Source organism: Grus americana, chromosome 2 (genome assembly GCF_028858705.1).
Source record: "Grus americana isolate bGruAme1 chromosome 2, bGruAme1.mat, whole genome shotgun sequence".
NCBI classification, from domain to species: domain Eukaryota; kingdom Metazoa; phylum Chordata; class Aves; order Gruiformes; family Gruidae; genus Grus; species Grus americana.
The window spans coordinates 114,624,058-114,650,460 of NC_072853.1; the positions used below are offsets into that span (position 1 = coordinate 114,624,058).

At 41.5% G+C, this 26,403-nt stretch overlaps 1 protein-coding gene across 2 annotated transcripts; it reads right to left on the reverse strand.

The window, feature by feature from the left end:
* Window positions 1–26: 26 nt before the first annotated feature.
* On the reverse strand, window positions 27–26,403 carry NEUROD6 (neuronal differentiation 6). Of its 2 annotated transcripts, none has more exons than XM_054818624.1 (2): window positions 26,310–26,403; window positions 27–1,956 (listed from the first exon to the last, which is right to left on the reverse strand). In XM_054818624.1, the coding sequence occupies exon 2, from the start codon at window positions 1,933–1,935 to the stop codon at window positions 922–924; it is 1,014 nt and encodes a 337-aa protein (XP_054674599.1). In that variant the 5' UTR covers window positions 1,936–1,956; window positions 26,310–26,403; the 3' UTR covers window positions 27–921. The 2 variants fall into 2 exon arrangements, with proteins under 2 accessions (XP_054674599.1, XP_054674598.1); XM_054818623.1 differs by lacking the exon at window positions 26,310–26,403 and adding an exon at window positions 3,377–3,642.

Sequence of the window (26,403 nt, forward strand, 5' to 3'; positions counted from 1 at the left end):
TGTGAAATAATAAGTATCAGGCAAAATACAGTATCACAGCTAATAGATGTATTTTAAAAGTGGAAACATCTATGTTTAATTGCATTTAAAGTACGTAGTGAGAAACCACAGTTATACATTGTTATAACAAACCTTTACATCTGAAGTCAGAATAATACAAAAAAAAGTGCTGATTATATATGGTCAAAATAACTGAGGCAAAATTTCGACAACATCTTCTAAAATATTAGCATGTGGCCCCTGCCAGCAACACTCTAAAGGTCAGGCTGAATAATGTCAGTGACAATCACTGGTTTTCCTTAGCTTACCCCAAAACAACAACCCAAAAAACTATTTTGTTTTTTTGTTTGCTTTTTTTTTTTTTGCATAGCTTTCAATATTGCTGCACTCTCACCTCTGCATATTGCAAGCCCATCTCAGTTCTGAGATAATTTCTTTAAAGTTCTGAATATTTTTAATCCAGTTCTCCTCAAATACATAATATATATTTTCTACCAATTATAAATACATCATTTTTATTAATCTGATTTCAATAACATGCATTTGTATAATTACTGTACAATCAAAATAGACATTGACTTTACACAGTGTGTATGCTTTTATTTCAGCGATATTGTTCAGACACACTGCTCAACAAATCAAGCAAATAGGGAAATAAAAAGAAAAAAAAAAAGGAGGGGGAAATAACCTCTGGGAGGAAACAGAATCTCACAGTGTTTACAGACAAAAAAACGAAAGGAAAAATACTTATCGGAAAAAGGGTTTATTAATACATAGAAAATCCCCACAATAGTTGAAACACACTTTAGGAACTAGTAAACACGTTAAATAGAGTTGTGCCAATTACGCAGTGCCCAAGCATCTGCTTGCTCTTAATTAGATGGGGAGGTGAATGACCACTGTTTATTTTCATTTTCCTCATTAATTATGAAAAACTGCATTTAATTCATCTTGCATGGTGAGAGACTGGCTGCGCAGATGTAAGTCGTAAGGGAAGTGGCTCTCTGTAGGCAACCTGAACATAGAGCTCTGCCCAAGGGGACCCCTGGGTGGCACTGCACAGTAATGCATGCCGTAATTGTAATTTTTGCCATAGTCCAAGCTTTCTTCTTGCTTCAGGGAAAATATCCCATTATAGTTAATTGGGGGAGGACTTAAGGGACCTTCAAACTGTGGGCTGGCGCACTCAGGGGAAGTGCTTTCATAGAAGGACTCGTAAGCACTGCAGTAATTGTAAGGTTTCATGGACTTGGAGTTGTCGAGAGTCCCGTGCCCCGGGGGGGTGCCGAGCTCGGGGCTGTGGTAGGGGGGGTAGAAGGTGGAGTAGGGCGAGCGGGTGTGATGGGCGCCTTCGCCCGCCTGGCCCATCAGGAAACTTCTGGCATTCAGCTGCAGGCATCCCGCCACCAAGTTTGTAGTTGGCTGGGACAGACCCTTGCACAAGTTTTGGACGAAGGTGAGCAGGTCGGGTCTCTTGCCGATTCGCAGGATTTCAGAAAGAGCCCAAATGTAGTTCTTGGCTAGTCTTAAAGTTTCTATTTTGGACAGTTTTTGTGTTTTAGAATAACAAGGGACCACTTTCCTTAAATTGTCCAGGGCGTCGTTAAGGCCGTGCATCCGGTTCCTCTCTCTAGCGTTGGCTTCTTGTCGCCTGAATTTGATCCTTTCCATCCTTATCTTGCTCGTCTTTTTTTTCCGAAGGCCCCTTCGCCTCGGCAAGCCGTTCTCATCCTCCTCTTCTCTCTCCTCCTCCTCCTCCTCTTTTTCTGTGTCTTCTCCAGGAGATCTTTTAATATTCTTTCCTCGGAGCACGATCTGCTTCGAAAAGCTTTCTGGGTTCTTCATTTGCTTTTGGTCATCACTTTCTCTGGAAAACTTTCTGCACATCTGGGATTCTGGCATTACAACAGACTCATCAAACGGTAGTGTTAACATGGTTCTATAATCTTAAGTTACCTGAAAAAATGCCAGCACAAGATTTAAATATTTCCATTTTTAAAGTTTGCCGACTTACACACACATCCTCATGCACCTTTCATGCGTCTGCATGCACGCTCTGTAAATATGAGTGTGTGTGTATATATAAATGCACAATCTATATTTTTTGCATAAAATGCCAGTTGCAAATGCTCATTTTTTTAAAAAATAAAAGCTTTCCAGAATTTCAATATCGCTCGAAACATTTGCAACTAAAAATCCACGTTTCTCACAGATAAGTGTAGAGTAAATCAATATTTAAAATGTACAATTAGCTCCCTGCTCATTTATCTTATTTTTAAACAAGCCCTTCGAACCCTCGCCACCGTGGAATTCAAAGAAATGCAAAACATGATAAAGCAATACAGAAATTTCATTAATCTAAATTCCCCTGGGTGAAAAAATGAGGAGAGCGAAGGCAGCCTTAAAATTGAAAAGTGCCATATCTCTATTAACTGATAGTTAAATATTTTAAAATCACTTTTTGACTTATATTTCAAAGTTTGGTTTGGTTTTTTTTTTTTTTCCCATCCACATTTCTTCCCTTATGAATCAAGATATTAAACTCTAGTAAGTTAGAGTGGATGAGAAAAAAATTAATGGAACATCCCCCCTCCTCAGCTAGTAACATGATTAAAAACAAAGAATTTTTTTCTAAAGATTTGTATGAAAATCACATATTACTTATTTCATCTTAAGACAAAAATCAGAATGATCTAACCCTAAACGTATTCAGATTAGAGTTAGGAAATAAAATCCCCCTACCTTTTTTTTTTTTTTCCCTTTTTCTCAGCAAAAATTCTAATTGATATTACCTGTTTAGTTAGAATCAATTTATTTGCTTTTTATCTTTTTCTTTCCTCCCTTTTTTTTTTTTCTCCCCCATCAGTAGTGGTGGGGGGGGAGGTGAAAAATTCCCTGCACGCTATAACAGTGTTTATGTTCTGCGAGGCTCAGACGTCTCCCTCCAGCTTGTAGCTGACAGGAGCGGTCTGTAGATTCTGACTGCAATCCTGCACGTGTGCTAAGAATCCAGCCTGGAATAGGAAAATATTTCCCTTTTCCCAATTATTTTGCTTTTGTTTGCAGTTTGGGAGCAGCAAAATCTTGGACCCCCACGGTCCTCAAAGAGACAAACAAAACGAATGCAGGGACTTTTTTTAATAGAACAAAACTAAACAAAAACCCCAGTCAAAGACTAACTCTATCAGTATTGTCTACACACTTGCAATATTACATAACACCAATGAAAGTATGCAATTGCATCAGAAGAATAAAATGTTAGGAGGAGTTATTAGACAGTAAATAGCATACATAAAATACAAGACAATGATACTGTATCTTTAAATACTTGCATGCACACCCAGCACCAACTGAAATATATCTTTATTTGTATTACCTTAGCTTTTTATTTCATTCAACAATCAGTTTTCATTTTTTGCCTTCCAAATCTTTTCAGTCTGAATGTCGCATCGTCTCCTGGAGTCTAGATCTGTGTATATCTGCACTATCTCATTGATCTCTAAAAAGTGACATTGATGCCAACTGCCAGAGCTGGTACCCATGCCATCTGCTAGTGACGTCACGGGGCAGAGAAAACCACGTGAGCCTTTCTCCTGGGACCTTCATTCTGCACTGATCATCTGGCATCCCTCTAAGTGGGTACCAGCATTCATGTATCAACACAGAAGGTTAGAGTGATAGAAAAAAAAAAAAAAGAAAAAAGAAAAAAAAAAGAACGAAAAAAATCTGCACCAGCATTTCACATACAGTAGGTGCATTTCCACTGGAGCTGCTTCTTTTTTAGCAGTCTAGCTGCACAGATAGATGTGCCAACATTTGGTGCTATCCCTGCCTACAGGTACGGCTGTCCTGTGGTTGTTAATACGGTATTGTTTATATGAAAAGTGCTGTCTTGTATTGATCTGAGTCCCTCCGGTGCACCTGGTACCAGGGGGGGGAAAAAAAAAAAGCAAGGAAGGGAAGGCAGGAATGGGGAAGTAACGCCTGTGTTATAACACACAGCACAGTCACAAAAAGTAGTTTTTGTGTGATGCTGCTGGGAGTGATTTTTGCGGTGTGGGTTATTTTGAGTGCGGTGTGTTGCCCCAGAGCGCAGGATAACTGGAGCAAACCTCTTGCTGGCTCTAAGAAATCCTCCCCTCGCATCCTCGTTGTTTTTTGACATTCCCGAAAGAAAAGAGGCATTTGTGGGAAACTGGACGTACAACGTGAAGCTTTAACAAGCGATGCCTTTTTTCGGAAGCTCGTGGCGGGGCTCACTCGTCCCTGTCCTGCCCCGGTGCGATGCAACTGGGGTGCACCTGCTCCTGGTGGGGCGGCACGCTCACGGGCGTAACTCGGGGTGCTTGGAGGGCTTCCCGCTCTGCCAAATTGTCTCCGCCTGCCCGGCCTTTTTGCGAATCCTTCCCCGAAATCTCTTTTAAAAACTGAGTTATTTCCTTTGGAAACACACTTCCTCCTCCTAAAATTTCCCCCCTGCTCTTCCATTTGCCTCCCTGGCTGCTCCTTTCTTCGCGCCCTTGTTCCTGTCGGCTGCCTCTCCTGTACTCCCTGCTCTTCCTCCCTTAACCCTTTTGTCTCTTTCCACGGGCAAGAAACTGTTAAACGAAGCTAACAAAGCCTCTCGGCTCAGCCTTGCCATGGAGCTTATGGCAAACCCCACCTTGGTGTGTTTGGGGTTTGTGGTTTGGTTTTGGTTTGTTTTTTTTTTTATTTAAGGAGTGGCGTGTCACATATAAGGGATATCAAGAGAGTTACAGGGGGAACGACGTGTCATCTTAGAAACATTTTTTTTAAAGTTTGCTTTCATTATTATCGCATATCACTGCTTTTTAGTGACTAAGTAATCTCTCTCTTAAAAAGTGAGCGACTGAGTATGCTTTTAGTATTAAAATAATCCCTGGCAGAGCTGCTATTGTTATGGGTCTGTGTCAGCGTTTCCATTATAAATCCTGTTTTTGAAGGGTTTATAACTCATCTGCTTTAATTCACATTGGGCCCAAGCTTGGCATTAATGTTCTCAGCCCCGATCCAATTATTTTGTTTTCACAAAGTTTCATTTAAATCTGTTTGGGCATTTTTTGATTAGAGAGGGGAACAAAAAATAAGGCAGCAGCAGAACGATGTGTGTGTGGAGAGCGTGTTATGTACATCTACGAGTGTGTGCTCAATGATTTGAGAGTCTTTCATTAAAAAAAAAAAAAGCCCTCCCCCCCAAACTTTGCATTTTTTTACAGAAGTGAGAAATATCGGGTCATTCATTCTTCACAGAGCTCAGGCCTCTTTTTTTAAAAATTTTTAATTTTTAAGGTAAATGTATTCAAAGTGGCAAAAATGTTAAAACTTAAGTGGCAACTGTTCAAAAGGAGCAAGAGCTGTACTATTCATAGCATTTGTTCCATTTTATCCCGAATATTACAATCTGTGTAACAGAGGAGAGGGTAGAATCCCATTATTCTCAATAGGAATTTATGTATTAAGATTTATATTGTGGAAGGTCCTAAGGGTTGTCAACCTTTTCAAGGATTTTGCATATTCAGAGTATTATACAATGCACGATAATCTAAATATGCAAAGTCCTGAGGAACCAAACCCTGTTTCGATGCATACTAAAAATACTATGAGAAATTGAAGGAAAGGTTGACATTGTAGTGGCTCTGTGTAAAGGCAAGGACCGTTAAAATTTCCAGTTTTATCACCCAGCCTCCAAAATACACTTTTATAAAAATATTTGCTCCCTCTTTTTTTATTGCTGAAGTAGGGTTTTTTTAAAAAAAACTACTTAAATGTTATTGTAAAATGCATTTTTGAATGGCTTTTCTACTGCTACTAAAAACAAAATAAATGAATTAGTTTGTGTTGAAGGATTCCCTCTGTAGTAGTAACATTACATTTTTGCAGATTCTTAATCCATCATTTGACCTTTTTAATATTTTCAAATAAATAGTGGAGAAACAAAATAGCTGAGATATCAAGGTTTAAAAAGCCTCTACTGTGCATGCATAATAACTTTTCATAAGGATTTTACTACGCATTTTGTATTATGGATCCATGATATGCAAATGTGTACTGCTGTTAATATGCATTCACAGCATACCCCATAACTGCTGCTTTGCTGTCTACTGTGAATGCATGTTAAGAATAATACACAAAACACAGTTAAATGCACTCTATAGAACGGCTGCACAGCACCAAATATGTTACTGAACACATACCACAATTTTTTTCCTGTGCCCAAGCTGTATAGTTTTGAATTATAAGTGACTCTATTTCAAGTGCAATATTATTATAATACATTTAGCACAGCCAAACATTAATAGGTTCACTGAAATAATATTGAGTTCAAAGGACTGCAGAACCTCCACAGTGCATCAGGGGGGCTGACCCAAACTGCACTGCAATCAATGGGAGTCCTTCCAATAACTTCAATACACTATCATCGGATCTCTAGGGAATGTCTCTACTCTTTTCTTTTTTTATCTTTTTTTTTAATTTTAATTTTTTCATTGTTGTCTCCCACCCTCCCTGGCCCATATCTCCCAGTTGTGCTGTAACGGGAGAACTGCATCAGAATTAAGGAACTCTAATGATGTTTGCTCAGGACCAGTTTGGTGTGCTGTGGTCTGGGTCATTCACTGGTAACAATGGGACCTCGTGGGCGGCGAGGGACTGTTCAGAAAGGGAAGAGCTGGCTAAATCTTTTTCTTTTCCTCGTTTCCTCATCTTCCTAATGTAAGCACTAAAAAGTCACAGCAACGCTGCTCCTTGCACATGTAAAGTCACGGTGACAATCCTGTGATGCCAAACTCCCTCCCTCACGACCTGGTGAGAGTTTGCCTTCCTGCCGCAGCACCCAATGCGCAGCCCAAACAGCTGGGGAGGACCAGAAGTCGCCCCTCCAAACCTCTGGGCAGGCTCCGGTGGTCGGCGTCTATGCCAGAACCTGATTGTGCGCCTGCAGCGAGCCTGGACTGTCACCTTCCCTCGGTGGGAACCTCTGCTGCCTTGGGAGCGAGACTGGGGGGGAATGTATGTCTAGTGCATCCTAAATTGCAAAGCCAGACCACGAGGGGCAAACACAAGGGTATAACGGTGTGAAAAACGGTGGCTCCTGGCTCCAGTCTCCTCCCGAGTTTAGAGGAGGTGGGAATACCTGTGTGGGGTTTTTTTGTTGTTTGTTTGTTTTTGTGTGAGGGGTTTTGGGGGGTTTTGTTATGGTTTGGTTTGGTTTGGGTTTTTTACAAAAATAGAGCAAAAGAGGATGGTGTCTTGGGCAGGGACTCTGGTCTGCCAGCCCCAGTGAGTCTGGCTGGTCAGAACTGTGACCCTCCGGTGAAGGCAGGACCGCATTCCCACAGAAGGAGCTGCCAGGGAAGGAACCAGACCAACGTGCCATGTTGCATGCCAGCCGCATATCCTATGTGCAATTCGGGGACCAAAGTGATGTGCATCGCCGTTCAGGGGTGACCCAGCCCTTTTCTGTCTCTCTGTATCCCCAGTACACCGCCACAGACTGTGAACTGCTTTGTGTTCTGAGGGGAACCTGCCGTTCCCATCAAGTTGGCTAAGCCCTCTCCCACCAGTGCTAATATGATGGACAGGGATATACGTCCTTCTCCCAGGAGAGATTAAGGAAGACGCTAATAAGGACCCCTGGCTTCAGAGAACTAACCTACATTAGTTCAAGAGGATTCGGTTTAGTCTGCAAATGTGATTTTTAACCCATCTGCTAATGCTGCAAAATATTATAAATATGCTTTGCGCTATCTAAGCCCCCGTGATGAAGATGTACTTCTTGCTCTGAGCAGACACCCTTAGTTTTATGTTTTGAATAGACTGTTAAGGACAAATATGAAAGAGCTGCAGAGGGGTTAGTTACTCTGTTTTAATGGGAGTTGCTTGAGTAAAACATGAATTTAGAGTCTGAAAATGGACTCTAATACTAATTGCTTATGGTTAACCAAAAATGAGTTTGTGACCAGAAATTGCTCTAAGATTTCTGAAACACATGGCTAGAAAGGATCTGATTTTGATATGACATACATTTGGCATAATCCTGTTAATTTTGAGCTGCTTCTGGCTTACACTGATGTAAATGAGTTGAGACAGAGTGGGACTAAATAATCTTAAGATGGAAAATATGGGGTTTTTTTTAAAAAAAGTTTTTCTACCCTAGAAAAGCATTGGCATGATATAGCTCGAAAGTTTTATTACCAGATTAAGAGGTGATATGTACCTTGCAGCAATATGGGATTTAAGGTACTTCTCTCCCTAGTGAAAAATGCTCTAATCAGGCCAGACACGTAGCTGTGTCTCTTCTTGAAACTGCAGGGGGTTAAGATCATTCCTATTGCTTTGTGGTGTGAAGCGACCCTATAGTACATCTGAGAAACCGGGGGTTTTTTATTCATGCTTGGTGACTGGGGTTGTCACATTCTCTGCTACCCTACCTTGAGGATCCTCCGAGATCAATAAGTTTGGGAGCCTTTAGAGGCTGCAGCAGGGACACTTGGCTGTAGCACACATTCTGATGCTGCTGATCAGCATCTACTCTTTAATGGCAATCTCTGTCAAACAGCTAGTTAGCAATGCTGCTTTTTTCCTCCCTTTCTTCCGCTGGTGCCTACAGTGATTCACAGGCACGCTTCCTCCGTGTTTCCATTTTGAGAATGTCTCTGTCCCCATCAAAGCATGTTTTTTGGGATGGACCTTGCAGCCCGTCCCTTCTAGAAGAGGTGGTGTGGGTGTGCGTGACCCCAGAAGAGACCTGCACTGCTTCCCCTTCCTCAAGCAGACCCCATAGCTATGATGCATGTTTTTTTCTTCCATAAACTGGGGCACTCCTTCCTTACAAAACCTCTAAGGCTGGTGGGCTGCTTTCCTCTCGCCGCTGCAGATCTCCCCCAGCAAGAGGCACTTGAAGGGACATTCTCTTTAGATCACCTGTGTGGTTGTTCCTGATATAATTTTTCTCCCTTCCTGCAGCCTTCTCCCTGTGAGAGGATTATTTGCCGCGCAGGGAGAGACAACGTGCTGAGCCCCACGTGGTGAGGCGGTGCTGGGGCAAAGCCCCTCTGGGAAGCGGTGGAAGCTCTGAGCGTGTGGTGACGGTGCTGACTCGGTTAGAAGAGCAGAACGGCCTTACAGAAAGCACATGCTGAGATGAGCAGTTTGCTTAGGACCATGCAGCATGCTCTAAATAAAACGCGAGATGCAAGGAAATAGAGAAGTTGAATTAACACTGACTTGATGGCAGTGCAAAATAAAAGCTAAGAGTAAAGTCAGCTTCTGGTGGACAGTTCCCTCCCAGGAAATTATAGGATGTTTTATAAGGGGAACTTTGTAAAAGATCCTTGCAAAGTTTACAAAAAACTCTGACATTTCCATTATTTGCAGCAGACCTTTGAAACTCAGCAGGGAGAAAGCCCTCAGGCTAGAGAAATGACTTTTCTTTACCCCCATGAAATTTTATCCAGGTTCAGGTGAGCTGTAAGCTCCTAAGAATCATCATTTCCTTTCTCTTGCATGCACTCCTCAGGCAAATTTTAGCAGCGTACTCAAATAATATCTGAACATCTAAGGAAAAAAAAAAAAAGATGACCTTAGAAATAACAATTCCTTTAAACTTATTTTGAAAGCACATTATTAAAGTTGAGAAGTGGAGTAGCTGACAGTAGGAAATGCCAGAGCTATAGTTGCCTATGAAATATCAATTCTCTCTCTTATGTACAAATACACAGGTAGTTTCTTAACAGCACAGCTCAGCAGAGGTGCTTGTTTTTATGAAATAATATTAAGTGTGGGGCAGGATGACTCAGGCTTACTGTAATGGGAATATCTCCTCATTTTGGTTTGCTTTCTATTATCTGAATTTATAACCCTCTTTGGACAGGGCTCTTCCTGAGATACTGGTCTGATGAAGATAAGTAAACTTTCCATTCAAAAAGCAGAAAAGCTGTGCGATCAGGCATCCCAAGCTGTTAATGAACTATGGCCTCCCTCATATTTCCCAAATCTGCGTTACACTTTTGACTCCTCCTAGCACCTACGATTGCCAACCAGCATCTGCAACATGTGATAATGCATGCGCTTAAAGAGCTCACTGGAGGTCTTTTCTTATCGAAAAGAAAGGTAACTTTGGGTTAAAAAACCCCCTAAGCCAGTGTCAGAATTAAATGTTTATAACACTCCTATGAAGCAGGGAACTGCTACTTTCCAGAAGGAAAAGGATCTTACAGCACAGATCCTGAACTCGTTCCACTGATTTAAAATGCTCGATGCAAATGTTAGGAGTAGTCAAGAACCTGATGTCTGATAAACACTCCAGAAATTATTTTTCACAAGCAGGTTAGATGCAGTGTACAGTCACTGAATCCTCTAGCCTTCCTGCTTTTTCTTGCTATTTATCTTCACAGGTTTGAAGGCAGTAGAAGAGGGACAGTAATATATTTTGGAGGCTCTTGACCATCACGTTTTACCTTCAGACAAAGAAAATTTGTCACAGCTGAGAGGGGAAGCCGGGCCATTTGAGATATTTTACCCACAGGATCAATTTTCCCTTGACAGTACTGGAGATTTGGTGGCAGAATTTGACCGCAAGTAGAACAGGATTTTATAAAACTGTTTTCTGGATTCAATCCCCAAGCTTCTGAGAAAGTGAAAGGCACAGCCAATTTCAGCTCAGCTGTAAAAGGGGGCTGAATTCAGATTGGGCTGTAATGATCTTTTTCCAAAAAACAGTTTGGAAAATTGATGTTTAAAGAACACTTTTTCAGTGATGAATGAACAATTCTATTACTTTTAGCTGCAGATCTACTTTTAGAGTAACTGATGTTTCTCATCTTTATAAAAATCCGTTTTATTATGTTTTTCACCAAGTTTCCAGGGCAAGTGGACACACTGATGTTGTAAGCTGTAAATTTCTTAGATCCCCATTGCAAGCCTAGGACAGCTTAAAGAAGACAAAATTAAGAATAGAGTGATGGTTCCAGTCTATTCAAGCACACACCTGAAAGAAGTAGAGCTCAAGAGAGGGTTTTGCTTCTACCTGCATAGATGTTTTTGGTAAGATCTGTGGACATCCTCTAGGAAGCAGCATTGTCTAACAACAGTCAATAAAATTTACCAAAATCAACAAGAAGTTATGATTTGCCATAAAGGGAGGTGAGGTTGTCACACATTGAAGTACAAGCTGAAGTAAACAGTAGTTTCAGTAATTTCCATCTCCTATGTCTGCGTAACCTCTAAGGAGTTGTGTAAGCCCTACAGCGTGCCAGCTTCCTCACCCACCATGCATCGTGAAAATCCGTGCTTCATGCCACAGCCTTGAGCACACAGCGTTGTTTTTGGAGGTAACTGCTCTGCGAAGTGGTCTCACCGTACAGGGTGTGTGAAGGACATAGAGCAGTATCTTTTGGCAGCCTGGAGTTTTCCTTTCACTTCTTGGGCTGGCTGAGGGCTGCTTTGGATCCCCAAGTAGTTTAAAGCAACCATGGCCAGAATGCACCTGGAAGTTTGGCAAAAAGCCCTTTTCTCTGGCCAAATTCCCTGTTCTAAGAAGGAAGCCTGAATCCTGCTTGCATTTCCGCTCTGTTGTGCTAGTTGCCACGTAAGCTGACTTTCTACCTGGCTTGCGTGGCCTTACTTGGGGGCCTGACCCTTTAAGCTCTTGAGGTAATGGGAAAAGGTCATAGAACACATAGTCTGCAAAATGCTAAAACAGTCAGTGATCAGCAGAAAGAGTACTGAATATGCATATATTTTTGCAAGTTAGGAATCTTTTCCTTTTTTTTTTTTCCCCTCACCCTGGTATTGTTCATCATATCAGCCACTATGTATTTGGTATTATTTTGGTTTCTTTGTCATCATCTTTAATTCAATTGCTATTTTTGGAGAAATATTTATTGCAGTTCATTTCATTATTATTGCAGGATGACCAGGAGAGAAAAAATATGTACTTTACAAAGTATTCATAGATATGCATTCTGAAGAGCATACTATAGTAAGTTCAGGGCCTTATTATTGTGTTCAGGAATTTTATGCATGGCTTGGGTTGAAATCTGAAGTGCACTTTCTGCCTAGAGAGGCGTGCTGGCTTCTGCGTTCTGCATTTGGACCTGTAAGGCATCTCACTATGTAAAGCCATCTAGGCAAAATTTATCTCAAAAGGGTACTTTGCTATGAATTTTGAAGACAGCCGTGTAGAGAACATTTGCTGTCACCAGCAGATGGTGACTGGAATAGCTGTCTCTCCCCGTACCTCTAAGCCCTGGAACAGTGTGAATACAGGCAGTGCAATAATGATTTGGTGAAGCGCTGGAGGAAGTACACTCGGCGTTACAGCATGGGGCCAAACCCTGAGAGATTCAGAGCTCCTGCACTATGCCTTGAAGTCTGGGCGCTGGAAGAGTAAAATCAGTGAGGTTCAGGTTGGTGGGGTTTGGAGTAAATATTGCTTTCCATTGTCTGTAGCTCATTTGCTTCTTGCAGCACCAACTAACACCAATGAGTTTTTTTGTAAAGACTGCAAATGCTCTGCCTTCCGTGGAAACAGAAATCTTGATTATGAACAAGATATTTGCAGTTTGACCTTGTAACATAAAGTGGCAGAAAAAGGAACATGTTTTCTTTCAGAAGATTGCGTCTTCTTTTTGACATAAAACTTTGTGTAATAAATGCATGAAAATTAAGTTTCATTCTGAGAATAAGGCATTTAGGAAAGGTAAGAACTTGAATTCATTTCAAAGGGATTCAAAAGGATTCTTCTTTTCAAAATCACATATAATACATAAAATCAAAACCAGACCTTTTTTTTTTTTTTCAAAATGAGACATTTCAATTGATATGAAACAAATATTTACTGGAAATTTTGCATTGTGAAACACTTTTTTCTTTCTTTGCTTTTGGTTCATATCTGAAGGAAAGCAAATTTAGAAATGTGAGCTTTCTCCAAACAAAGGAATGTCTCAGTTTGCCTATTGCACCAACATCCCTATAGCACCTGAGCTAAATCAGTGCTTCCAAAAGGCAGACCTCTTTCAGCCATGTATTCTGGATTTGCAGTTTTCACTCTATTAATCCATTTCTCTGCCATGTACTATATCCTATAATTCAGATAGCCTATTCTTGTTATTTAACTACCATATATAAATGTTTCTACATGCTTCTCAAATCTTTCTTTTTTTTTTCTTTGATCATCAGCAATTCTCTGAAGTAGCAGTTCAGACTCCCCTATACCCTCAATTCCATTTTGCCAAACACAACACAAAAAAGATAGCCTTTGTTAAAAAGTTTAATGTTCTTAATTAGTAGAATTGTCAGACTAATTAGAATACCAATTAGAATTGGCAGGGCTATCGTTAATTTAGAAGTGCTGTGGTCTAGTGTTAATCGCTATTAAACCTTATAGTTTGTGAAAGAGAGGGAGCAAGGAGATGAATACACACACACACACAACCTCCCTCCCCTCCCATTTTAAATGTTAAGGGTCCATAACCATAACAATCCGTGCTGTCAATGTGTACTTAGGGACTCTTTAATCCACGGAGACGTTGATGCAAAGTTAATAACTGTTTATGCACAAAAGTAGCATTGCAGAATAAAAACTTGGAACTTTTTTTGTGTGTGTGCTACTATTAAAATGGCAAAAATCCCATCAGTGGCTGGAACAGATACTCAAAGCGCCAAGTTCTTATCAGAAATGTGCAAGACAAATCCACTTTACTTTCTTTTACTTTTGGTACTGTGAAAGTTACTTTGCACTTCTTGCAGCACATGGCAAATAGAGATCTCTCAGCACTGTACATACTGAAATTAAGCTTCAGTGCCTGCTGATTCAGTGAGTTTATCAGTGTTTCAAAGACGGAGGAGCTATCGCTCAAGTTCCCATGGTGAGTCAGACGTACAGTGGGAAATACACTGAGAGCTCAGCAAATTTCGGTCTCTGGATCTCACACACATGCACATGTGCTCTTCCCATCGACCTAATTCTAATTTTTAAGTGGTGAGAAGATTGTGGAACAAAACAATTTTATTTTTTCAACCTCAAAGGAAAATAAAGGAACTTCTATTCAAACTACGTACTTAAAACATCTGTTCCTGACTGAAACCATAAGGGACAAGTTCCCAGAGGTGGATGCTGTGAATATTCCTGTGAATTCCATGCACACCACTACCACATGCACAGAGCCCAATTTATATCTGCAAGTGATTAGGAAAAAAGGGTGCTCAGGTGGCTAGAGAAGCACGCGAGAGCCCGATGTGTCCAAGTCCCAAGCACAAATGTAAAGTTTCCTAGGTGCAAATGTATTTTCGACTTCGATGTTTTCTCCAGCTGGGCTGATTGTCTTCTGAAATCTCTTGCCGGTGATAGACTGAGGCAAGAGTGATGGTACTGATTGTAATTTATCTGGGGCAATGGTGGTGTGAGCTAGAAGAGGATAGACTGAGGGCAGAGCAGAAAAAAGAAAGGTCAGTGACACTGTTGTCTATGGAGCACGTGGGTGTCCTACTGATAATGCAGCACAGCGTAAACATTTTTCTGTTCCTCTCCAGCCTGATCTAGCTCAAGTATTTCTCTATTTACAGCACAGCTAGTTCACAGTCTGATAAAATCCATCCAGACCCAACTGTCCTGCCTCTTCTATTCCAGAGAAACTGAATAATTAATTTTCAAGGAAGTCAGTTGTTCATATTGCATCTTGTAAGTGTGTGGTCAAGAAACCTTTGCTTGGTCAAATGGCATCTTGCACGCTAGTGCTTTATTTAACCTCTGTTTATGTAAAGCTGTAGTCAAATATGACATGTATGTGTGTCTTTGCTCCTGCAGGAAAAAAGTGTGAATTTACATGCTTTATATAGGAAAAAGGGATGTAAGAATCAGCTACAAACTTAAGCTTCATAGTTCCTATCATGTTACTGCTCGAAGCTAAGATTTGATCCTGGATAAGTAAAATGCTGAAAAAAATAATTAAGATGCAATAAAAGAAATTAACTGATGAAAAAAAGATTTAACTGAAAGCCAGAATTTTAATTCAGTTTTTCACCAAGTAACCTAGGTAGTGAATGTTAAAGAACTACTTACAAAACCATTTTGCTCTCTGCTCTTTACATTAGAGTGTAATTCAAATGAGAAATTAAAAGAAGAACTAAAAATTAGTAATTAGTTAACAACAACAAAACCTTTTCTCCCAAAGCAAACCTTTTTAAGCATATAAGAATCCTCCCAAAATTTTAGCTGATTTAATTTTTTAGGGATTTTTTTATTGACCATACGTCTTTTTTTTCTTTATTTAAGTATCAGTACACTCATTTCAAGGCTTTGGTTTTGAGCTGCCTAAACACTGTAGGCAACGTAGTCAAGCCAACTTGAGACCACCAGGGCATTTAAAATCCCATCAAAAGTTTACTCCAAATCTGTCAGTCCCATTTTTGGTGAGAGTTTTTCAGATTAGGGAACAAAAAGGGATTCCTGTCATCTTAGGCTGCTGCAACTTTTGCTCTCTGTCACGTATTTCATGCCATAGCTTCAGGTCTTTGCCACTTAACCTTACAGAACCCTAACCATTATTACTTCTGTTTTGTCCAAGCAGACACATGCAACCATGATGATGCAAAGGATGACCGTGAAGGCAGGGGCTTTTCACTGAGCTCAGCTCCAGGTGGACTTCACTCAGCAACAGCATCACATTAGATGGGTGATGAATAACAACCCAGCACGTACATGTGAAGCTGTGCAAGGACTCGCATACCCCCAGCTTCCTGCTCACTAGCTGCCTGAGTGAAAGCCAACTGTCTAAGCTTGCTTTTAGAGGGTGGGAAGAGGAGGCACCATCTTCTCCTGGGGTGTCTAAACTAAGTGCAGTGAATCACCTTCTACTACTTTCCATTAACTCTGCATGTGTTAAACAACATGCTTAGGACAGACAATTTTTCTCATGGCTGATGTTAGTTAAATACAGGATCATAGGATATCCTGAGTTGCAAGGGACCCATAAGGATCATTGAGTCCAACTCCTGGCTCCTCACAGGACCAGCTGAATCAGAGCATATGACTGAGAGCATTGTCCAGACGCTTCTTGAACTCAGTCACGCTCGATGCTGTGACCACTTCCCTGGGGAGCCTGTTCTAGTGCCCAACCACCCTCTCAGTGAAGTACCTTTTCCTGATATCCAACCTAAACCTCCCCTGTCACAGCTTCATGCTGTTCCCTCGGGTTCTATCACTGGTCACCAGGAGGAGAGCAGCACCTGCCCCTTAGCTCCCCCTCGTGAGGAAGCTGTAGGCCGCAATGAGGTCTCCCTTCAGTCTCCTCTTCTCTAGGCTGAACAAGCCAAGGGACTTCAGCCTCTCCTCATACGTCTTCCCCTCTAGACCCTTCACCATCTTTGCTGCCCTCCTTTGGACACTCTCCAATAGTTTTATGTCATTTTTGTACTGTGGCGCCCAAAACTGCACGCAGTACTCAAGGCGAGGCCGCACCAGCGCAGTGTAGAGTGATCACTTCCCTAGACCGGCTAGCAATGCCGTGCTTGATGCACCCCAGGATACAGTTGGCCTTCCTGGCAGCCTGGGCACACTGTTGACTCATGTTCAACTTGCTGTCGACCAAGACCTCCAAGTCCCTTTCAGCATGGCTGGTCTCAGGCGTCTCATCGCCCAGTCTGTATGTATAGCCAGGGTTGCCCCTTCCCAGGCGCAGAATCCGGGACTTGCCCTTGTTAAACCTCATGCGATTGGTGATTGCCCAGTTCTCCAATCTGTCCGGATCTCTCTGCAAGGCCTCTCCACCCTCGACGGAATCAACAGCTCCTCCCAATTTGGTGTCATCTGCAAACTTGCTCACAACACCTTCTAGTCCTACATCCAAGTTGTTTATGAAAACATTAAAAAGAACTGCCCCTAAATTGGAGCCCTGGGGAACCCCACTAGTGACTGGCCGCCAGCCTGAGGTAACCCCGTTTACCATAAATCAAATTCCACTGTAAGTCTTTGCAAGGTCAGGACTAGAGCTGGTTGGAAATCCTTTGCCAGAACAATTTCCTCATGATAAAGCTGTTCTCACAAATCAGACTTTTCTTGGGTGTGTTTCATCATTAGTGAAGTCTGTTGACTATCTGCTCAGAAAGCCGAAACAAGTCCTTTGTGGGTCAATAGATCTGTTCACTAGGCTGCCCCAAAATGTGTATTTCTCTAGTCAGTTAAATGTTAATGTGCCCTGTCCTAGAAGACACATTGGGTCCCAGAAGCTGTGGTATGGGTCCCAGTTCTTCTTTATGGCTTTTGTTCTGTGGCCATAATGCATTTTCCAGGGTGCAGTGCAATCCTGCCTCTGGACAACCATCGCTCTGTACAATGATGTGCAGTTGGGGCAGGAAGCTGGGCTTGCAAGGGGCACTTGCTCCTGAGGAAAACTCCCACAACACCAAGTGTCACTGGAGAAATAGGCTTTTCTCTGTTTTAAGTGCCTCGCACTGTGCTGCTGTTTCCTGCTTTGTACATCAAAGCTGAAAAGGTTCAGTGTCTGAAATTTAAATATAGTTTTTCTGTTGAAAGTACTGTTAGGGAGTACATCAACCAAATATTGCAACGTTGGGATTGAAAACAAACACAGAAATTTTGGGATAACTCACTGGAAGAATACTCTGATTTTCTTTTTTCTTTAACTATCTCAAGGTGCCTTGCAGCCACAACTCCATTTTAGCCTGTCACATAGCTGGCTCAGTGATCCTGCCTCAGTGTAGTACAGCGAAGTATCCCCCAACAAAGGTGAACAAAGGACTTTGAAATACAATAAAAGATAGTAAGCCAGAACTTTTTATCTCTGGTAAGGCTGTGGTCATTCAGTTCCACTTTTCTGACCTGCACCAGTGGAAGTCCCTGTCCCTGAAGAACTGACCTGCTTCACACCTTGATTTGCATCAGAGATGCTTGTTGCTACTGCCTTCCTGGGCAGGTGCAACCGCAGCATCCAAGCCCTGGGCTCCCGCTGTTGCTATATATTGCTATATCCCCCTGGCCCGGCCTCAAGTCTGGTTCCCCATGCAGCTGCCCTCTCTGGGCCATGGTGGTGGTGCTGCATTGATGTGGAAGCAGAGACGGAGACATCACTCTGCTCCTCTACATGAGATGAACAGCAGTCTCTGCTTCTCCAAATATCTTACCACTTGGGTGAGAAGGCATCCTTGTGCTTGGAGTGCCTGGAGGCAAAGAGCTGTGGTTGTGGAGCTTCGGTATAGACAAATGATTTTCCCATTTTACTGCTATTTCCCCAATCGTTATTTTTATTTTTTGCTTAGGTGGTTTGCAGTTACCATACTTATTCATTCTATTGTTTGCCTTTAGGGCTTCTCTGTGCCTTTTCTCCACCATTAGTCTGTTGTCCTTTTTTTCCCCCAGTGATTTTATATGTAATCTTCATTTTAATCTACCCTGATAGTTGTCCTCTTGTCCATTGTAGATGCAATTGTTTCTAAAGCGATGAACAATATTAATTAATTTGCTTGGTGCAAAAGACTTTGTGTATTATGCCACCTCTTTTGCTCAGGAGATCAAGTTTTCCTTATCGTTTTTTCATCCCCTTTTTATTCTAGCTTTATAAAGAATTAGGAAAAAGACTAAATCAACTGCCAAAAGCCATCCGTTCCCATAAAAGGAAGGACCATGTAGAAATATAGTCCACAGCTGAGAACACAGGAATTTTTCCTGTTTAGACCTAAGATTGGTCTCATCTCGTATTTATTTTCTGGCAATAGCCATTGCCAAAGAGAGACCCCTAAAGTGTATACATGAAGGTTAAAAAGAGATTACCCTTGTTAAGTCTCAGACCGTTCTCTAACAGTTGCTGAATTCTGTGAGCCCTGAAGCATGACCCAAAAACGTTATTGTAATTAATTATGGTAACTCTGATATGCATATCAATTCCTTTTTGCAAACATACATTTCTGAAATCCACTTCTTGTGGCAGTGAGCTCTCTAGCCTAAGTACATATTGAGCACAGTCCATTTAGGATGCTTTATTTTGTTTCTTTCTGTTTAAAACTCCTAAAGTGTATGAGCAAATCAGTCACATCACAGATCTAGCAAACCAGCAGTGTTTTAGCCTTCTTTTTCATCACTGAGCCTTTTATTCCTCAATTTAGAATGAACAGGACCTTGTTCAGAACCCATCACAATTCTTGATGAATTTCTGGCAACGGTTGCTGTACTGCCATAAGGTTTCCTACTTCTGCGCCCTTCCTCCAGACATCACTGAGTCAGTGCGCAACCGAGGACAAGGCTGCAAATTAGCTCAGCGTGGTACGCGTTCTGTTGCGCTGGGGCCACCCGTCCTTCCCTCAGCAATGGAGGGGGGTCTTTAACCCTTAAAAAAAAAAAAAAAAAAAAAAAAAAAAAGAGAGATGCTGGAAAGCGGTGCCCCAGCGCTATGCGTGTGGAAAGCATTTGCCTGGAAGAAGCAGAGTGACTCTAGGCAGGTGCCATCCTCCTCCAGAGCGGGGCAAAGGCACATCACTGTAGTTCTGGTTTGTGCTTTGCTCACGTTAAATTCTTTTTAAATAGGGCACTAATAAATAGTGAATAATATAGAGCAAAACTCTAACAGAAGTCAATAGCGAGTACGCTGGTTTACTTGCCAACAAAAAACAAAAGTGAAAATGTTAACATGTGAATGCTGCTCTCTGTATGAAGAAGTGCCATGTTCCAAGCATAAGTGCAAACTAAAACCCCATTTGTGTGAATAGCTAATTATAAGGGTGAAAACACTGTCAATCTTAACACTCATCTGGGTTTCATCTTGGATGCCAAATGGGTCTTGCTGTCCTATATGTTAAGAAAAGTCTTAATTTCACAGCCCTGACAGGAAAATAAATATCAGCCAGAAGTATCTGAAAGGGAATAAACATAGACTATCATGATGGAATTTTTATTAGCATCATTTTTTTCTGACTACATGTAAGCATTCTTCAGAATTAAGTATTGACAAAACTTTCTTAGCTATTACACAATTTTTAAAAAAAAGAAAAAAAAGAAAATTTTGCTCACAGCACCTACCATGAGGAAGCCTGCTGCAAATTGCAAAAGACTTGTGTGCTGTTGAAGCTTCCTAATTCAAACTAACCTATCAAAGGGTCTAGAGACTTTGTCAAATATCTTAAGTTGTATCTCATGTCCCAGTGCAATTCCAATTTAAATGTAACTCTTTTAAAGAACACTACCGACAAGCAGAACAAAGTCCCATTACCTCTCATACCTATTCATTATTAAAGAGTTAACCTGTGGAGTTTTGTTAAAATCTTTACATATTAATCTCTGAAATATTGTAGGGTTTAAAAAACCCAACCAAACAAACAAAACAAAACACTTGTTTTTTAAATATCATGCAAAACCCGTGGCATGTGGGGAGGACCGTACTGTATAACAAACAATTTGGATCCCAGGACCCTGCAAACCTAGAAAGATCACAAAGGTGGTTTGCTTTTAAATAAATATTTTAATTTACATGATGTTAAATGGCATATCCACTAGTGCATATTAGTATTTCAAGCAAAGGTGGCACCTTTTTAAAAATAAATTTTATCTTTGTTCTATAAACTGCCCTGTCAATTTAAGTTGTTTTAGGGGTTTTTTTTGTTTGTTTCCTCTGTTTCCTGGAACGTAAGTCACGGAACTTCAGATTATCAATTCAACAGTATTTTATTCCAGTGTTTGGATAGGAAAGATAAATAAATAAGAAAGAAGCTACCCAGGGTTCCAAACTATGAGAAAAATATACAGCTCAAGTTCTGGTGAAACCTAGCATGATAAAGGCTCTTGGAATTTAATTACCTGTAAACCTCATTTATTGTTTCAATTTAAACCAAATAATTTAAAGCATAAAGCAAAACATTTGCTAATGCTTTTTTTTTTTTTTTTTTAATATCGGAAGACTTTTTACATGCAAGATGCCTGAATCTCAGAGATACAAGAGCAGCACTGTTGACTTTTATAACATCTTTATCTGCTTTTCAGCTTATCTCTCTGAGGCGGATTAACCCACTTGATCACATACAAACTCCCAAGAAAATGCTCTGTGAACATTTCACATTTATTGAAATGACGGTATGTAACAGTGGAAAGTAAGCAAGTGGAGGACGAAGAAACCTTCTGAGAGCTGTGGGAGATGCTGCGTTTCTATTTAGCCCTAACTTGCGTGAGATCAGAGGATGCACCTTGCTTAACGCCTTTCCAAATCTCTCGGGAAAGCCTTTGGCTCCTAGGACGCCTGTGATGAACCGCGCACCATAGCACTGCTCTGAATTGGTGTAGCTCTGTATGACGAGGGGACTCAGTGACTCTCTTTTCACAGCCAGGTGCCGTTGGGTTTGTTTTGCTACGGGGGGGTGTTTTTTTCTCCTGTCCTAAAAGGAGGAAGATGTAGAATAAGCCCTGACACACTGATCTCTGCACCCTGACGGGCTTTGGTACCTGATCCTCCACCAGCATGCCGCCCTGCGTGCTATTGCCAGGGCATGACGTCAGTGCGAGGACCTCTCTGCACCTTCCAGACATCGGCACGGGGAAAGAAGATCACGGATCCCCTGGGCAGACCACCAGTGGGGGAGGGCAGCGGAGTGACCCTCCCTATCCCGGGGTGCGCTGGGGAGGTGAGGGGTGCAAGGGAGAGGTGGCGCTGGCTGGGGAGCTGAATGTTCCCCGTCGAAATGGATCAGAGCCAAAGTAAATTTCAAGGCCAGGGAAGGGCTCTGCAAGCAGTTTCTTCTTCAGCTACTATTCATTTTTCCTGACAACCCATTCAAATACGATCTAGTGAGGCTGCAGGACTAAAGCATATATAGTCATGATGGTTTTAGCAGATCCAGCTTTCTGGGATTTGAGCGCAAGCTTTAGCAGTCCATTCAGGTAGAGCAAACCGAATGCTTTCCTCCAGATTATCTTTCATGTATGTATAAACAGCATTTGCTGCAAAATGTGTGAACTACGGAGCTCAGAGTCACAGCCTGCAGCACAGCAAACTGGCTTTTCCTGGAGCTCATAATGTGATAATTAAATTGCTAACAGGCACCTTAGTGATGGCATTTGCTGGAGATGTGAAAGCCTTCTTACAATCATACCTTTCTGTAGGGGACTCATCAGTAGAAGCAGAGCTATCAGAATCGGGGGGTTTTTTTATATATTTTCTTCAATGAGTACATTAAATTTTTATGTGGAGTGAAATGGGACAGGACGTGTTTCCCTTCCACTGCACAATGATTTATTACCCCAAAAAGACCGCAGAACTAATTAGCAGAGTAATTAATTAATATAAATTTGCATATTTGCATTTGCAATTAGTGCAGCCGACTGATTAGTCTGAAAATGGGAAGTTTGACTCATTAGATGTTAGTGTCTGCTGGACCGGAAAGCGGCTGCCAGATGAGGCGAAAAAGCATAGAATAAGCATGAGCGTGTGCGTGTGTGCGCGCGCGCGCAAGCTCATTATGTCTTTTGTTAGAAGAATGGAGTGCAAATATGTGGTCTAAGATACTAAGACTGCTAATTTTTTAAATTTCTTTTTCTTTTGATTTTTAATCACCTTTTCAGCTGTTTTTTCCCATTAACTTACTTCCTGCAATGAGCCACTGCAACCGTGAAACTCACTGATGCTTCTGAACAGTCAAATCTTTAAGGGAGGGTAGCTGCTGCAGATCTCCTGATTTAGGTGCCGAAGGGGAGCTGTAAGGAGCCTCCTTGCCGTGTGATAGATGGGACGGGGATATTTCCCCTCTTCCTAGTTACATCGTCTAACCAATTGCTAACGCTGAGAGGTCAAACTCAGCGGAACCCATAAAAGCCCAGGATAAGCGATTAGCGTTCCAGGTTGCTGTGCTGTCGTCTTTTCCTCCTTGGACACCCTTGTGGGTGTGCCTCTTTCTATACATCTAAACGGCCCTGCTCTGCATACCTGAGCTTGGTATGCCTGGACAGCTGTTGTCCCAAGTTGTAGTGAGGTTTGAGAGAACATTGAAGAGAGACATGTCTGTCTGTCGGGTAATATATCCAGATGCCAAAATATCTGTAGGCTGATTGCTAATGCTTCTCTCAGGGTGCTAGAGCAGAGCTGGTTTTCATGAGGAAACTTTTCAGGTTTTCATGGGGCACCTTACATCACTCTCCCCACTAGAGCTGGAGGAAATCTGCAGTCCTTTCCCAGTGAGACTCATCGTCTCCTCTTTAAGATTACTGTGACTGGGAATGGGGGATGAGTAGGGGCTGGCCCCAAAACAATCCTGTGAAAGCTCACTGGGCCCTTGTGCAAAAGCTCTGATCAGATTTTAGCCGTTGGTGCCTCTTTGACGCTTGCGTGGGTGTTGTGGAAGATTCAAATGGGTATTGCTCATCACTTGCCATCACCGTGCATTTACAGCATGGTGGAGTTCAAGGCTTGTAGCAGCTTCTTCTAGCTCCTTTGCTGTATCACAGCAAGTCACATTGCTCTTTCTGTTTTGATTTTTTTTTTTATACTAAGCTTGTAAGTTTATCTACAGCAGTTAGAGATGTAGTATATATGCAGTTATACTTTCAATAAAGTATATTTCTATTCTGTTCAAGGAATGAGTTTAAGCTAATGTACACTTTGCAGGTATAAACTCTGTCCCTTCTGGTATACCTTCATTAGTTTGTAAAATCTAAGTGCAAACTGGGCCTAAGTCAACAGGAATCTCTTATAAACCTGAATCCATTCATTTTTGCGAGATTTGCAGGTGTTGATTTGCTCCCAATGTGCCCCTGGCATATTAGGTGCATGCAAGATAATTCAAAACATAATCATCCCTATGAAATGAGACAACCCCTATTTTTCCTTTATACACCTACACCCAGGCACTATAATTTGTTATTATAATGTCTGTTTGGGGATTACAAGCAAAATTACATTTTTCCTGCTACCAATCAGTGAATTTTAATTCTACATTTACAAAAAAAAAAAAAAAAGAATAAATTCCATTAGTATTTGAAAATAATTACAAGATGAGTAAATATTATTTCTATTACTATTACTATTATTTCTGAAATATTGTTTCAATTATGAAATCCAGTACTAGTAAGAAAGAATTTGTGAATAAACATTTGATGAAGAAAGAACTAATATGGATAAGGAATGTTGCTTAAAAGAATCTTTTTACCACTACAGGTGAAGATATAGGTTTTACAGTCATTCTTTTAATAAGAATATTTTTCAAAAATTCTGTCATACTCAATTGTATCATAAACATCTAGGAGAAAGTATGAGCAAAGATAAAATTTGTCCTTCATGAATGTCATCTCAGGTAAAAATCGAACAATTTGTAGGACCAAGTAACCAAACTTACTTTTGACCAAAGTCATTACTATGCTTGAAACGTAACCGGATTTCCAAACACATTCAGGACCTATAGAAGCAAATTGGTTCCCACTGCTGTTTCCAGTGCCTCGCTCCCATCAAGTTCTCTATCTGCATCCTTTGGCACTCTTTAAAAATCTAGCCCTGTAGGCAGGTGAGAGTCTTTTCGGACATGGTTGCACATATGTATGTGAGGCAGCCCTGGCCTGGGAGCCATGGCATGATGCTATGTAGGTGTTCACCCTGATGTAGGATACGCTGGCTATTAGCAAGGCGTATTATTGGGACTCAGCACCACACGCACACAGCTATCCTCCCGGCGGGTTAGGATTGCTTGGTACTCCATCAGCCTGAAGTGTGGGCAGATGCACGGCTCTACATGTCTGCAAGCTCCCAAGTCACCGAGCTGTTCTTTGTTTTCATTTACAGACAGCTGTGAATTTGTTTTTGGATTTAGATTGAAATAGCATTTTCCCATGTTTGAAGCTTTGCGTTCTGATAATGTCTCCAATTCTGACCATCGAAACTGTGCTAAAAGAAAATAATGATCTGGCCGTTTAGGGAGATCCTTTCCCCCCTCACCCCCCTAAATGCTGACTCAACAACTGAGCTGTTCACCTTCTTCCTAAACTCCCCCGTGCAAAATAGCAAAACATTCTGTTTTTATGAGGTCCAAATGTTTCATTTCAGCTTTATTGAAGAGTTGCATTTTGATAAGCCTGTTTGATTCCAACCACAAAGTAAACCATTTTGCAGAAGCATGACGCATAAGCAAACAGAAAAGTACAGGGCGTACGGTGCCTGCAGTTGGAGAGCACCCCCAAAGAGACTCGAGCAGCAGCAGTGACACAGCACTCTTCTTGGCTACAGTACAGTACAAAGAGAAGGATCACAATGCAGCAAGCTTCCTAGGTCTAATTAGCTGCATAAGGCCAAAGGAAAACCTGTGACATTCAAAACTGATAACTGGGGAAAGAGTAATCTGCATTCATGAGATGGAAAATGGGCAAAAGCCAGCTTCCATTTGGACTCTAACATTGCCTACATCAGTAGGACTAGTGAAATATGGAGGTCTTCCACCCCCCAAGTGTTGGAGAAATACAGATTCAATATAGATGCAAAGAGAAAGGTCAGAGTCTCTCTTTCTATGTGATTGACAGGCTGGCACATCAGTCCCAAGACAGGAAATGGTTTAACTTGATAAAAAGCTTTATATCTGAGCAATCGATTTCATAGCGGAGGCAAGTAAAATGGGATTTTTCTAACAGCTAAGAATTGTTTCCCCACAAGCATGGTCTATAACTTGGCAACTGCAAAAATAAGTCACCTCCCAAGGTTCTGGTACCAACAACTCAGGTATTTCAGCAGCCACTTCCGCGAGCAAGGTGCAAAGAGGTAAAGGAACCTCAGTGTCTGACACAAGAGTGTGATTTAGAGTAGCCAAACCTCTAAAATGGGTACAACAAGGAAGAAAATTACAGTCTAGATACGTACTGATCACTGCATAAAAGCAACTCAATATTTCAGGGAGGCAGCAGCTCCCTATGCTATAGACTATTATTTATCAAGACTCCGCAGCATATTCTGAATATAACCTGCCCATCCTGGGTGAGGCAGGTGAGACTGGAAGAAGATGATGAGCAGCCACAACATTTGGTAGGAAACACCTGCTGGTCTGTTATCAGCACATGAGATTTCCTTGGAAAAGGGTGTGCGAAGCATGAATGTTGACAGGAAGTGAAAACATATATGACAACTTAGAGGTATGTGACCAAGACGAGAGGGAATACCGCCGCTCAGCCAAAATTTGGGAAGCATAAACTAAACCTGGATGACAGCAGAATGTAAATCACTGCATAGCAAATGAAGGACTTCAGGCACCATGAATGAAGTGAATGCCATAAACCAACCTCCTCTAAGAAACTGGAAGCCATGTGTTGGGTAAGTACTTACCGATTAATACTGGGTACCAAGATCAGCTGAAGTCACAGTGCCTCCATAACAGCCAGGATGGGGCAGCGATCTGGAACATGAAGGACGCTGTTGC

Excerpts from the sequence above, each read along its gene's own strand:
- NEUROD6 (XM_054818624.1), bottom strand. The coding sequence starts at position 1,935 with ATGTTAACACTACCGTTTGATGAGTCTGTTGTAATGCCAGAATCCCAG.